Consider the following 14,443-nt stretch of genomic DNA (forward strand, 5'->3'; position numbering starts at 1 on the left):
ACCCTCACACAGACCCCTCACACTGACCCTCACACAGACCCCTCACACTGACCCTCACATAGACCCCTCACACTGACCCTCACACTGACACTCACACCGACCCCTCACACTGACCCTCACACTGACCCCCACAGCGACCCCTCACACTGACCCCTCACGCCTGCCCGAGGAGCAGCAGTGCCAGGGACTGTGTGTGGCTTCAGGCAGCCACATTCCCTCAGGGCTGGTGTCACCCTGGGCAAGGGACACCCAACTGGAACATCCCCATCCCACTGTTCCCAGCTCCACCCCTGCAATGTCATCCTGAACTCTGCTGAGTTTGGCACAATGGCAGTGTTGGCACCAGGCACTCAGGAGCATGAGGTGGCACCGACATGGTCCTCCCTGAGCCCTGGGGAACGTCAGTCAAGGACACGCTCTGGATCACGCTCCGGATCAGGCTGCGGAGTCTCCCTGATGAGTAACAGCCCTGCTCCTCCGAGAAGAGTGTTGGCGCACTGCAGTCTCAAATTGATTTACAGCACACTGTGTTTATTTGCAGTATTAGTGATGTACCATCCGAGGCATGATGAGGCCTCCACAGCTTGCCAGGACCTTGAGAAAAGTGCCTGAGTGGCACATTTGTTGGGAGAAGGGGTGGATGGAGAGGTTTTCCTGCCATTGCAGTGCTGGAGCAACCACACTGGAACTTCACTGTGTGCTATCAAGTGGTTAGGGCTGCCCCGAGCCCTGGGGTCTGGTCTCAGCCACAGAGACAGGACGTGCAGTAGCAGTGCTGAAGTGCCAGGCAGCTTTCACCCTCACAACAGGAGCTGAGATGCCCAGAGGATCACTGGGAAGGGGCAGGAAGTTGGGTGACCACCACCCCAGCACCCTGTGGAATGGCACTGCAGGACAGAAAGCAGCTGCCAGCTCAGCACCTCACTTCATTTGTGTGCATCGGCATCACAGTCTGTGGCAATCCAGTGCAGATTCCTCTGTGGACTGATCCACAACCCACATGCCTGACTGCACGTGCATTTTCCTTGTCGGAATAAGCATGGAGGGGAAGAAATGGCATCATCTCAGGCAACCTCCCCTCCACAGCAGTGCTCTAAGCAGCAGGTTAGAATCAACAGGTGCGAAGAACCAGTTATATTTTGGAAAAAAACACCATATAAACTTGACCCCGAAAAACTTGTTTCAGTGCTTTATCTCATCATCTCACGCAAGGCCTTAGTTCCACCCCTAGAAACGATGTTTTCTGGGCGTGCACAGGAACCTTGTGTTCTTCACCTGCAGCAAAACGAACAGAAGAAATGAAAAATCACCTACTGGGAAAAACCTCCTCATAAGTGAGTTGAATTCACCTGGGCTGAGTTCAGCTCCAGAAAGCACCATTAACTTTTATCCCCAGTGCCTCCATACATAGCCAGGGTGCTGGGATGGCCAGGGCAAGGGCAGGAGCCTGGGGCAGGATCTGTGTGTGTCCTGCCATATTCCCAGGGACCACTCTCCACTGGGAGAGAAGGTGTGGGTCATGCTGAGTGCTCTTTTCCAGGTTCTGGCAATTTTAAAGAAGGAAGTTCATTTGGAATAAGCACGAATAAGCAGTCAAATACTTACAGAGCTGTTTCACTGTTCGATTTCTTGCAGCACTGAAAAGAAAGAAACAGTCTTGTTATCTTTCACATTTCCTGACCAAAGGGATATTGTTACAAATATCTTGCAAGTATGTGATGCCTTCTTTAAAAATCTAATATTTGATTTATCTACTGGTAATTCTAATGCAGGAGGAAGTATGTAGCAGTTCTCTTACAGTGAAAAGCAACACTATGAAGTAGAATAGAAAAGGCAGAAAAAAAACCAGATTATTGCAACAAACTATTTTTTTCCCTATGAAACTAGAGCTTTCCTTACCTTACATAATTTATCTCTTCGAGCCACAATTCCAAAAAATATCGCGATTGCAACCACCACGACAGCAGTAATAACAGCCTCTTTGGGAAAAACAGCTTTTTTGTCTGTCAGGAAAGAGGAGGTTGGATATGTGATAGATTAGTGCAGTCATACAACCCAGAACATTTTACAGGGCTGCAGAAAGACCTACTTCTTTTCCCACAGCTGTCACTGTTGCTCTCTCTGTGTTTGCAGACTGACTGTGTGCGTTAGTCCTCTGGAAAGAAGGGAGCTGAGCTCGTGTTTTGGCTAACTGAAGAAGAACTGAAACATCAGCTCCAGAAGAAGAGTCTGTCCTCCAGGCACTGTTATGCTCAGGAATAACATGACACAGGTAACATTGCTTTTTATCTTGTGCCGGGAGTATAGAAATTAAAGGGGCCTGGACGGGGGGTGGGAAATAGATGCCTGTGGGTCACCTCACCCGGTGTCACCTGTCTGAGACCTGAGCACCCAGCCCCATTTCTGGAGCACAACTTCTCTTAAGAACCTCAAGCAGCTCTTTGGGCTTGACAGAATACTGTGGCCAGAGTAAGACACTTCAAGTAAGACCTGAGCTGCTTCGAACCACGCTCGAGTGTGCCCTGTCAGCGTGGGAGGTGCGACAGAGGGATGAGCCTGCCCTGGGTCACAGTTGCCAAACACCTCTGAATAACAGGTAGAGCAGGACAAGCCCTTCCTGGTGCTGTGGTGCCAGGCACAGGAGCAGGAGAGCTCCTTCTGTTGCTGTGCCCTCAGAAGTTAACACAGGGAATTTACCACATTCCACTTACACGTCTTAATATAAATGGATTGCTGCCATCATAAAAGAGAATGGAGAATTAATTGCAAAGCTCATTGTCTAACAGCAGCCTTGTTACCTTCAATTATCAGGTGGAAATCCTTTGTCCCCTTTCCCAAGGAAGATTCCACCACACAGGTGTAGGTCCCACTGTCAGACTTCTGTACTTTTGTGATAGAGAGCTGAAAGACCTCGCTCGTCCGGCGGACTACATAACGACCCTGCTGTAGGGTCAAGTTGTTGTTGTCCTTATACCAAGTTGTTTGGGCTTGAGGGTTGGATTTGGAGTTGCAGGTCAGAGTAACACCTTTCTCTTCTTCAATTTGGAGGGTCTCTTCTCCACTCAGCAGGGGAGGAACTGTTCACAGCAATGCAGTTCAATGGGCCATTAATAATGCTGCTCGTAGAATCACAGAAATCACCATTTAGGCTGGAAAAGCCCTCTAAGATTGAGTCCAACTGTTAACTCAGCACTGCCAAGGCCACCCCTAAACCATGTCCCCAGGTGTCACATCTACAGATCTTTTAAATCCCTCCACGGATGGTGATTCCACCACTGCACTGGGCAGTTCCATTGATTGATAACCCCTTCAAGTGAAGAAATTTCCCCTAATATCCAATCTAAACCTCCCCTGGTGCAACTTGAGGCCATTTCCTCTTGTAACTTGTTACCTGGAAGAAAAGACTGACCCCACCTTGCTCCAATTTCAGGTACTTGTAGAATGGCCACCATTAAACATAAGTTCCCTTCACACATCCCTTGTACTCCGTGTTCAGTGGTCTAACACATCACAGTTGCACAGCCTTTCCTGATCTCAGGAATCAGCAGGGAAATCAGTGGCAGAGACTGTCACTCCTGTATCTCTTGTGCCCTGGCTTGTACTCCTGGGAAAGAATCTAGGTGCAGTCAGGGACTTATCCAGGACCTCTTTCTTAAGGGCCTGCCCACTCCCTATAAAAGAGGCCTTGGATCAGGCCATAAGCACCACTGTGGAAAGTGAGTGTCTTACAATGTGAGTTATCTCCTCCTAAACACATTTTTTCTTGGTGAAGGCAGCACACAAGGGTGTAAAACACCTCCCAGACACCGCGCTGCTCAGCCCAGGGCTCCATCCCACACAGAAATCCACCCTGGCAACTCACACTTGACATCCAGGATCACAGACACCTGCACGGACTTGTCCCGCGCCAGCCTGCACGCGAAGGTGACTCCGTTGTCAGACTCGTTGACTGGGTGTATGCAGATGTGGCTGATGTTCACTTTATTCCCATCTTTCAGTCCCACTTGCCCATCTCCCCTGTACCAGAGCAGGTTCTCAGCCTGGGTGCTGTTGTGAACGAGGCAGGAGAGGGAGACTGAACTGCCACGCATTGTAGACAGGGAGAAGTCGGCAGCGTGGTTATTTATGGACAGCTCCAAACCTGCAGAAGGAGGAGGACAAGGACAGTAAACTTCCTAAGCCATACCCTTCCCACAAAAGCTGCCCTGCTCACTTGTCCATGCCTCAGCCTTGGAGGAGGGACTGAGACTTTCAGTCTTCAGCATAACAGCTGTTCTCAGGTGGGGTGTTAGTTTTTGAGACAAGAAGTCTTCATCACAAAGCTCCCTTTACAGTTATTTAAAACAAAAGTCAGGCTTTTGCAGCTGACCAACAGAACACCAAGGCCTGACCTGTGACAACAAAATGTCTCAAAACCAGCAGTGACCACATAACACACAGCAAAAGATCATCCCCATCCTGCTGGTCTTGCTCACCCTCCTGCCACCAATCACTGTTGCAGTACCACTGTGCCCTCGGGTTTTCTGTTCACTGTTTGATACCCTGTTTTTCAGCTGGAGCTGGATGTCCTTGGAAGTATAAATTAGTTAATCAGCCCCTCAGCTTTATCCTGGACAGGCTGAGAGTTGTACAAACCTCAGGACATACTAAATGAAATAAGTACGGGAAATAACTTTTTGTAATGGGCTGAAACTCACTGCTGTAGCCTGGGTCATGGATTAATGAACTATAAATATAGCTTGGAATATAAAGTCTTATGAACATAAAGAACTCTGAAGCTGTCTCTTCCCTGGTGTTCCCAGGTGGCCAAAGCTATCACCACTTCTCACTGCTTAGAGCAGGTTTGGAAACTGTGCCCTCATCAGTCCTGTGCAGCTGCCACAATACCGTTGCAAAATGCTGAAACTCCCTCATTCCCTTCTCTGCTACTCTCAAAATCAGAGGCTGGTTTTCAGACAGTCCTCTGGGCATGACCTCCAGAACACCCCAAAACTTCTGTGGCACCATCACCCAGCCCCGGGCAGTTTCGACTGCCAGCGTGACAGGGCTTGGACAAAGCCACCAGAGATTTTTTTTCTGTTGCTTACCTGTGGCTACACATGCCAGGAAGGAAATGGCAAGGACGGGTGCTCCGTAGGGAATGGTGAGGCCGTGTCTCTGTGCCATCTCGGAGGGGCCCAGCTGGTGCCTGTGGAGAGAGGGTCACAGCACTGCTGCCCCTGCTGGGGCTCGAAGGGGTTAATCCCTGCTGCCATCAGACACCCTGGGGAGAGTCCTCACAGCAGGGACAGGGTCACCAGGGAACAAACTGAGCCGATTGTTGCAGGGCATTTTCCAGTTAAGAGCAGATTCAATGGGGTTGGATCTCTCTAATCTCCATTACATGAGTTTGTTGTCCCTAATCATCTGTCAGGGGAACCCATCTCTGGGCCGTGTAGCACCAGACTTACCTTGGGAAGAGTCTCTGGAGAGGCTGATTCTGCTGAGAAATGCACAGCTCCTTCCCCTCCTTATTTATAGGGTCTGAATTTCAATATTTTATGGTAGTTCAGTAAGAAGTGAACCCATAAAATGGGTTCAAGGCCTCGTTCAATTCCTGGATTTCTGAGCTCCCAGAACACTGAAGAAAAGCACTTGCTGGGCTCTGCTGGCTGTTTTATGAGACTTGCCAAGGCAATGAATAACTAACAAGAGAGTTCCTGCATCAGCCATAAAGACTTTCAGCCAAAAATAATACCTTTACCTCTCAGCTTTCTGGGTGTGCACAACACTGTTTCAAGCCATAGGAAGTTTATCCTAGTTATCCTAGAGCAGGAGTAGACTCCAATTTGCCTCTCTCTGCCCAAAGTGCTTTTGCCACGTCCTCCTTTGAGTGGAAAATAAGAAAATTCACAGATTCAGACTTTGAGCTGTGTGTTGGCAGAGGAGAGGTCAGAGACACTGTCCTGCTCACCAGTGTGTGCCCCCAGGCTGCTCCTGTGCTTAGCTCAGCCCTTGTCCCCCCCCAGCACGGAGTGAGGGGGTCTGTCCCAGCTGTCCCTGCTGCTGGGACAGCTGTGCATGGCTGTGCATGCCCAGGGCACAACTGAAGCACTTGGCTACGTGGAAAACTGCCTGAAAATGCTGCTTACACCTCAGCAGGATGACGGTGAGGTGGTTGCAAAGCACAGGAACCTTGCAATCCCTGGAATGTGTTCTCACTGCTCTCAGGCAGGCACGGGGCACATCACTCATCAGCAATGGGCTCATCAGAGCCATAAAGTGCATTTCATGAGCAGGAGGAGCCTGGGACATGCCCTTGGCGTTTTCTTCGTAGCACGGAGGTGGGCAGGGAGGGCTCCTGCTCCAGGGCTACCTGTACACACAGCACAGGACCACCCAGCACTAGTCATTTGTGGGGCTGTTGCAAACAAGGGGCACCTCTGAGTGTTTCTTAATATATCTCTTTCTGTTTATTGGTTTACCCTTAAAACTAACAGGGAATAATTTTCAGTTAAGAAGTAAATGTGTACAAAAGTTCCTTAAAGAGACAGTTCTCAGTCTGCCTTTCAGAAAACTTAGAAATGAGTGTCCAGCCTTTAGTGTACTTTTTACCCTCAAACTCAGTTTAAGAAATAAATTTAGCTTCTTCCAATGTTTTTAGGAAGTTATATGTCCTGTGCTTGTAGTATTCAACTAACTGTAAAATGCTGGCTTATGGTGCAGTACAAACTTCAATCCAAATGCTCTTCCTAAGAGTGAAATGATCTTTGTGGTTTGGAATTAGGCTGAGTTGCAATAGGGAGGGATGCAAAGGAAGGGGCTGGGAAATGGCTCCTGTGCTCCTGGCACGATGTGAGCCAAAGGCAGAAGAGCATGGGGAGGTCTGTGATCCCTCTGGTCACTGCCTTGCAGTGGTACTCTGGGAGAAGAAGGATGTGATTAGAGTAGGTGAGGATGTAAAGAAGGAAAGCATAGAGTTTGGGGGCACGTTTTGAGTCTAAAAATGAGAGCAAGGGAAAAGGTGGTCAGCTGTTCTGTTGGGGGGGAGTTGTCACGACATTGGGCAGAGCATCAAGTAGGACCTGGGTAAAATTCTGTCCCAGCAGGTCCATGACACAGGCAGCGAGGTGAGCTCAGGTTCGTCTGGTGCAATGGCAGCGTCCTCTTTTGCAATGGGCTTTGAGATCTGCTGAAGGAAGAGGGACTACAAAATCCAGGTGTTTCTGGCCCAAGGCACCAAAAGGCAGCTTTTTGAAACTGGTAAGAATTGCTTTCGCAATGACTTTTTACACTTTTCTTTTTATACAGGGTGTAATTATCTTGTGGGTGTCTAATTACTGAGGTCTAGAGTTTTGTGGGTTGCATTCTCCACCTTTCCATTACGTTTTGGAGGGACATAAACCTCATGTTCCAGAATGGAAAGCAGCCACTAATGACTTGGACTGGAGGAACCTCCTCAGTGAGGCAGATACTCTGTAACTCTCCACAGCAGAGGATCCAACCCTCACATTTGAGGCACTTGGATCAGGCACTGCCAAGGCTGGATTAGACAGACCATGAGCTAAAGCCAGAGTAATCCACCACACCAGCTCCTGCTTGTCATCCTTATGGCAACGGTGAACCAACAAACCCAGAATAAGACTGGTGTCAAATATGATCTGAGCAGCCTCAAAGGGAATTAATTAATAAGCACCAGTCTATTCCTGGGTGTAATCCAAGCCTTAGAAACCTGAGAAGATTTAGAACATGATAGAGATTGGGGAGAAATTTCTTCTCCACTGGGTGGAACCTCTTAACCTCTGATTTCAAACTTCCCAGCAGTTTCTCCCAGCACGGATCTCCTCAGTGCCTTCAGGGACACAACTCTTATTGCCCCGCAGTCTCACTGGCAGATGAGAGCCCAATTTATATCCAGCAGAGTTGTGAGGGCTGATGGTTGCTCTTGGAATCAGGGGCATGGCAGGATCTGCACAGATGTGTGGAAGCCCGGGATCGTATCCATGGGTTGGTTTGTCAAGCAAACAATGCCTGTAACATGGCTGCAATCCAGAAAACGTTTCTGCAACAGTGCCCGAGGCTTGCTCCAAGGCTGCTCCTGTCTTCCTACTCCTTGTGGTTCCCCACTCCTAATCCTTTCTTAATACGTGGTGCTATGTATTTTGCAACATTTCCATTGTTGGAGGATGACTGTAACACCCAAATCCACTGCCTCCGCTTGCCAGATATCAGGGATGGAAAGCCAGGCTGTCAGGGAACGCTGCTTGAACTTACTCAGCACTCCTGTTCCCTCCCACAAAGCCTATTTTTCCCCAAGTATAAAGATTATGGAGCTGTGATGTGCCCTGATTTCCCAGACTCCCAGCCTATACCCCACATATTTCCCACTGCTGAGAAGGACTGATCTCAAGTATTTTTTTCATGATTTTGTTAATCATTCTGTTTTCTCATGGTCCTTATATAAAGGTCACATACTGTGCCCCTGAACACAGAGGGATGATAAGTGAATTTTATTCTTGGGAAGGAATAAGAATAGCAAAAGAAGCACCAAAACAGTGAATATTGTGTAATTTTAAAATAAATTGCTTAGAGGGCATTAAACATATAAATGAAAAATAGGCATTAATTAATTAACAAACAGATTCTGGGATAAATATGGTGGAAGAGAAGCCTTCAGGAAGGTTGAGGCTCCAGCACAAGTGTTGGATGTGAATGCCACCTGCTGGGTACCCACCCACGAGAGCTGGCAGGGAGCAAAGTCACCTGGGAGTGCTGGAAACTGGATGAGATCCCTGTGAACACCTTGGCACAAGCTCAGAGACAGTAAACCCTGTAGAAGGCTAAAGCCACGCTCATGGGCAGGTCTGCTCAAACCTCTGGGCTCAGAGGAGGAGGAGGAGGCGTCTCTGAGATGGTAATTCCACTGGTGTTTTTCATCTGTACTGTAGGAAGTGCCCTGTGGAGTCTGTGCTCCTTCTGATGCAATAAGGAAGCTTATCCTGGGCTTCTACTGATATATATATATATATATATATATTGCTGTACTCATGTACTTCTTCCAGAAGTGTGAGTAAATTAGGCTTGGAGAACTTCAGTCATCATTTCAAACAACTGCTCCTGGATAGTTTAAACCCTCCCTTTCTGAAGTGAGTGCGAGGAATGGAACCACATTCCAGGAGGGCAAGTCCAACCTTGAATCAGGAGCATCAAGGCACTTGCCAATGTTTCCCGTGCTGAGAAGAAAGCACTGCAGTAGGCACAGCTTCTCTTACCTGCAGTCAGCACTGGTGCCCCTCTTTCCCACCTGCTCTGGGTCACATCCAGCACTGGTGGGTGCTGCAGTCACCAATCATGACTAAAGACAGTGCATTAGTGTGGCTGCTGCTGTCCTACCCTGACACATGTGGTCCCAAATAAAAGGAAATGTGAGCTTGGCATTAAATTAGCAATATAGGTCCCCTGCAGGAGATAAAAGTGACTTGTCTGTGTGAAATTCCACCTAAATGTTGGCCCTTGTAGTTTCCCACCTCAGGAGCCCTGGTTGGCAGCCTGGAGCTCTCATACCCAGCAGCACTCAGGGAAATCAGTGCTGTTATTCTTTGCTTTGTGCCATCCACTCATGGAACTCCTTTTTCTACCTGACTGACCCAATTTTCCAGGTGGGCTCCTGCCTCAGCCAGGGGTCAGGGTGTATCGTAGCTGTGATTACCTGCCAGGTTCCCATGATTTTGTTAGTCTTATGGACAGAAAACACACCTCTGGAACGGGTGGGCTGGGCTTCAAAGGTTTCCTCTGGGAAACAAAAATGACTAGGTAGGATGCTAAACTTAGTTCCTGTTTCATGCTGGTGGCCAGTACAGGACATTCCCTAGCAGTATTCCCAGATCTGCTTCTCTTTAAGACTGTATTCCACTGTGGCTGCTGAGCAGCCTGGATGTCAGATATTTTTGTCTACCTAGGAACTTTCATCACCAGTGGGATTTCTTGGAAGTGCTCTGCTGGAAAACCAAGTGCTGATTTGATCTTGTGAAGTGCTGCCAGACAATATTAGCAGTTTTAACTTCCCTGCTGTGGCGTCACCCTTCATTCCCTCTGAGAGGAGTCTGCAAAGGCTGAGCTGCTCCATCTTTCCAGTTCATGGGAAACCATTTGCAGCCAACCTTCAGGATGAAACCGCATTCCTGTTCCAAGGCTGCAATCACTGCAGTGTCATGAGGCAAAAGCCACAGCTCCTGAGTAACCACCTTGTCGAGTGCCAGGGCTGAAGCTCACGGCAAGCACTGGCACAGGGCAGAGATGAGGAGGAGGAGGAGAAGGAGGAAGAGCAGGAGGAGGTGACTTCTTGCAGATCGATCCCTAACCTGAGGATTTGCTCACTCAGGGATGTGGAAGGCAGAGCTCTCCAAGGAAATGTGAAGGATTTATTGTTACTGGCTGCTGAGCAAATGAGCGGGTGACTCATCAGCCTTTGCCACATGCTGCTTTTACAATTGGTCTGTTGGAGTTCCAGACAACGGGGCTTTTATCAGCTAAAAAGGGAAATGAGCTCAGTTACTCTGGGTAAATCCAGAGCAATTTGTTTGTAGACCGAGGACTTAAAGCTGTGTGACGGTGATCACTTCTGAGACAGTCAAATTGCCTCTTGATGTTCCTTCCTCCCTTTGGCTTAAGAACATCCTGATGACCGAGGTCTTTTGGCTTTTCCAGTTTAATTAGATCTGGGGCATCTTTTTGATGGATAATCCCTGTTCCCCGCTTGTCCCTCTCCTAATGAGCCCCAAGAAAGATAAGACAATTTACTCTCCCTTTCCTCAGGGCCCTTTTGATGCTCACACAGGAGTTTGCATCATCTGATCTCTTGTGCAAAGGATCCCAGAATGCCGTGACGTGAAGGAGTCACACCACTGATGGTTCCCCTGAACATCAGTTTTATGTGCTGGACTTGCAGCTTGTGCCTCCAACAGGAAATGCCAGAGCTGGGAAGCAGATGTGTTCACGAGATACTACTGCAAAGTTAAACAGGAATTGACAGGAATCTGCTGTTGGAGATGGACATTTTCAATGTTTTATGGACCGTGAGGTGATTTTCGCAGAGTAAGGTGTCCTGCTTTTGGTCATCTCACCTGCCTCCCAAAGGGAATTAGATGAAGGAAACCCAAAAGTACAATTTGTATCTCTTCTGAGGCCCACAGTTCTGCAGTTTCTCGCAGCACAGCAACACAACATACAAACATCATGTTAAAATGTGTTTAATCCCCAGAGTTTGATCTGAGCAGGTAGCGTGGCCAGGGCTGGTCACATGCACTTCCCGCCGGGAAGACGGAGGCCCCAGGAGCTGCACTTTGTGCCCTCTGACCTGCAGCCTGTCACCGTGCCCAGGCAAAGGCCACCCCATCCTTCCACTCCAGGCTCTGGTTTATGTCCAGGTTTTATCCTCCGGAGAGGAGGCTGCTGGGGCGGCCTGTCGTGACCCCTCCGAGGGTCTGCTGTTTGTCCCTCTGGGCGCAACAACTCGCTCTTGGATTATTATCCATCTCTGCCGCATCGCGCAGCGGCTCCGCTTAGGCTTGCGGGAGGGCAAATAGCGAGCGCGGAAAGCCAAGGATGGGGGACGGAAACACCTCTCCAGGGAGCGCGACTGAGCCCCGCTCCCAATCCCGCTCCCAATCCCGCTCCCAATCCCGCTCCCAATCCCGCTCCCAATCCCGCTCCCAATCCCGCTCCAGCCCCAGTTCAGCCCCGCAGCGGGGTCGGGCCCAGGGGCCGCCAGGGGGCGCCTCAGGGCTCGATACAACCCACCCCCTGCAGTGACGCGCCGCTCCCGCCGCCCCTCATTGGTCCCCCACCGCCTCTCCCGGGCGGCTCCTCCCCCTCCCCCACCGCTAATTGGCGGGCGCGGCGCAGGTCCCGCCCCCCGGCTGGCTCCGCCCCCCCGGCGGGTCCCGGAGCGGCGCGGCGGGACCGGGGCGCGCGCGGGGCCATGGCCGCGGGGAGCGCGGCGCGGGGACCCGGCCGGGCGATGCCGCGGCTGCTGCCGCTCCTCTGCGCGCTGCTGCCGCTGCTGCTGCCGCTTCCGAGCCCGGCCCGCGCCCGCCACATCAAGAAAGCGGAGGCGGCGGCGGCGGAGCCCGGCGAGGCGCTGCGCTACCTGCACTCGGCCGAGCTGGGCGAGGCGCTGCGGGCTCTGGCGGACGCGGCCCCGCCGGGCCTGGCGCGGCTCTTCAGCATCGGGCAGTCGGTGGAGAAGCGGCCGCTGTGGGTGCTGCGGCTCACGGCCGGGCTGGGCCCCGAGCGGCCCGGCGAGCCGGCCGGCGGAGCGGCTCTGCCCGGGCGGCCGCAGGTGAAGCTGGTGGGGAACATGCACGGAGACGAGCCGCTGGCGCGGCCGCTGCTGCTGCGCCTGGCGCGGGAGCTGGTGCGGGGCTGGGCCAGCGGCGACGCGCGCATCGTCCGCCTGCTCAACACCACCGACCTGTACCTGCTGCCCAGCCTGAACCCCGACGGCTTCGAGCGCGCCCGCGAGGGCGACTGCGGCGGCGGTGGGGAGGGCGGGCGGGAGAACAGCCGCGGCCGCGACCTCAACCGCAGCTTCCCCGACCAGTTCGGCGCCGCCGAGCCCGACCTGGAGCCCGTGCCCGAGGTGCAAGCGCTCATCGACTGGATGCGCCGCAACAAGTGAGTGCAGCGCGGTCCCCCTCGCCCGACGCCCCGCACCTCGGCACCGCTTCCCCGGAGGTGTCAGCCGGGTCCAACCCTTCCCGGTGCTTCCCAGGAGGGCCTGGGGGGAAGGAAAAGCTCGTTCTCCACCTGTTTTTCCCCAGCCTGCCTCAACGCGTAGGCCTTTCATCGTAGCCGGTACCATCCTGCGCTGGGCTGGCCCTGAGGAGAGCATTTGGTGGCCCCAGTTTCTGTGCACTTGCAAAGAAGCTGCACCAGCCCCGCAGGGCATAGCTTGTGCCCTGCACACGCCCAGGTGTTCCCGGCCTTCATGGCCATGTGCGCGTGTCCCACCTCCCGGAGATTGTGGCTGGAAACTTCCCTCCCGCCTCACCTTGAGCTTGTCGGTGTGCTCTTGGGGCTGACAGTGCTTTCACCATGAACTGTGGGATGCTGGAAATATCCGGGGTTAAGTGAGCAGCTAGTGTGTCTGCGACCGTGTTAACAGAATTGCACTGAACTGGGCTTTTTCCCCCATCTTTGTGTTTCCTGGAAAATTCCCTGGATTTAGCAATAATGCTCTGTGCAGCAGCGTTTCCAAATGCAGGCCCTACTCTCACAGTCCTCTTTCCCGTCTGTCGTGTGGAAGCACACAGGGCTGAGCTGTTTGGCTCTCCCCTTCCAAGGAGGGGAGCAATGGGAAGCTGCTGTGCTTGGAATGGGGCAGCCCAGGAGAGGAGATGGCACTTTTGAAGCCCAGCCCTGGTTTGAGGGTCTGGGGCAGCCCTGGAAAGCTCTGTGGCCGGGATGGGCAGTGGCTTTTCATTTGCCGTGTGTTCTACTTTGGAGAACTGTGGAAGGTCCAAACCACAAAGGTCAGTGCAGCCAACCGTGAGAATTTGTGCAGAGAAAGCAGGAATGCAAAGTGTGATCGAATACAGGCAACACACTTGAACAAATTATGGCCCTCTTCCCAAAACAGGGATAGAGAGAGATGGAGAGGGGGTGGCTGATGGCCACAGTGTGCTGTTGGTTGACTCCAACCAACAGACACAACATTCAGCATTGTATAATGTTTGCTCAGCTTTAGGAAACGAAATTTGCTTGAACTCTTATTAAATCTTGGTGGATTTATTAAGTATCTTTATTAAAACTTGATGGATGGCAGTGTCCATGGGGATGCTGCTCCAGAGAAATTTCATGAACTTCTCCAGAATTGCTTGTCCAAAGGATCCTTTAGGAAAGCTCTGATGCAGCACTTTCCACTAAAATCTCCCCAGATTTGGTTCAGCTCAAAATGGGTTACTAGGGAAACTTGTGCGTTCTTGATATCGTTTTGAAAACACCTTGAGCTTTTTATTTTATTTTTTTCTGTGAGTACTTGAGGTGGGATTTGCTGTCAGCCAGGGCGAAACAGGAAAAACGCGGTGCTTTGTGCATCCCTCTGCCCGGCAGCACCAGTTAATAGTGGTGTGATTGTTAGACTAACATAACTGCTGATAGAAAAATGAATGGGTAAACAGAACTGTTTGATTAAAAACGGAGATAGTGGGTGTAATGCAATTCATGGGCACTATTTTAAGCAGAGTAAAAGTATCGGTCACGTTACCTTTGCTTGGAAACCAAATCCCATTTGACAGAGTGCACGGGAGAGCTCTTTTTCCCTCAACGCTGTGTTAGGTGGGAAGAGGAAGAGCAGGGACAATTACCTTTGGTATTCATTGAAATGCTTGTGCTGCCTGTGATCAAACTGAAGGGTGATATAGGGCCTGTGTTTTTTGAGTTGAGATTTTAAGAGCTCTGTCTC

The 14,443-nt window shown here is 51.1% G+C and overlaps 2 protein-coding genes across 4 annotated transcripts in view; one reads left to right on the forward strand and one right to left on the reverse strand.

Moving 5' to 3' along the window:
- Window positions 1-1,166: 1,166 nt before the first annotated feature.
- TMIGD1 (transmembrane and immunoglobulin domain containing 1) lies at window positions 1,167-5,858 on the reverse strand. Its single transcript, XM_017821669.1, has 7 exons — window positions 5,451-5,858; window positions 5,088-5,188; window positions 3,863-4,141; window positions 2,799-3,077; window positions 1,900-2,003; window positions 1,606-1,637; window positions 1,167-1,275 (listed from the first exon to the last, which is right to left on the reverse strand). Exons 2-7 carry the CDS (start codon window positions 5,164-5,166, stop codon window positions 1,272-1,274), a joined length of 777 nt encoding a protein of 258 aa, XP_017677158.1. The 5' UTR covers window positions 5,167-5,188; window positions 5,451-5,858; the 3' UTR covers window positions 1,167-1,271.
- The window catches only part of CPD (carboxypeptidase D), a 36,767-nt gene continuing 23,543 nt past the window's right edge, over window positions 1,220-14,443 (forward strand). Inside the window, exons 1-3 of one of the 3 annotated variants that reach the window (XM_017821667.1) lie at window positions 1,220-1,334; window positions 2,134-2,272; window positions 7,086-7,242. Coding sequence is in view for 1 of the 3 variants with exons in the window: in XM_017821668.1 (XP_017677157.1) it covers window positions 12,641-12,654 (14 nt within the window). In the remaining 2 variants the exon portion in view is untranslated. Of the gene's footprint in view, window positions 1,335-2,133; window positions 2,273-7,085; window positions 7,243-12,546; window positions 12,655-14,443 lie in introns of those variants that run through there. The other 2 variants (XM_017821665.1, XM_017821668.1) reach the window with 2 other exon arrangements.

Source organism: Lepidothrix coronata, unplaced genomic scaffold (assembly GCF_001604755.1).
Source record: "Lepidothrix coronata isolate B3197 unplaced genomic scaffold, Lepidothrix_coronata-1.0 Scaffold91, whole genome shotgun sequence".
In the NCBI taxonomy this organism is placed as follows: Eukaryota; Metazoa; Chordata; class Aves; order Passeriformes; family Pipridae; genus Lepidothrix; species Lepidothrix coronata.

Bases quoted from the DNA above. Each gene is read 5' to 3' on its own strand.
- TMIGD1 (XM_017821669.1), bottom strand. From the start codon at position 5,166: ATGGCACAGAGACACGGCCTCACCATTCCCTACGGAGCACCCGTCCTT. The intron at 4,142-5,087 runs GTAAGCAACAGA...CTCCTTCTGCAG, and splicing joins CCTGGCATGTGTAGCCACAG to GTTTGGAGCTGTCCATAAAT. The intron at 1,638-1,899 runs GTAAGGAAAGCT...CTTTCTTTTCAG, and splicing joins GAAGAGATAAATTATGTAAG to TGCTGCAAGAAATCGAACAG.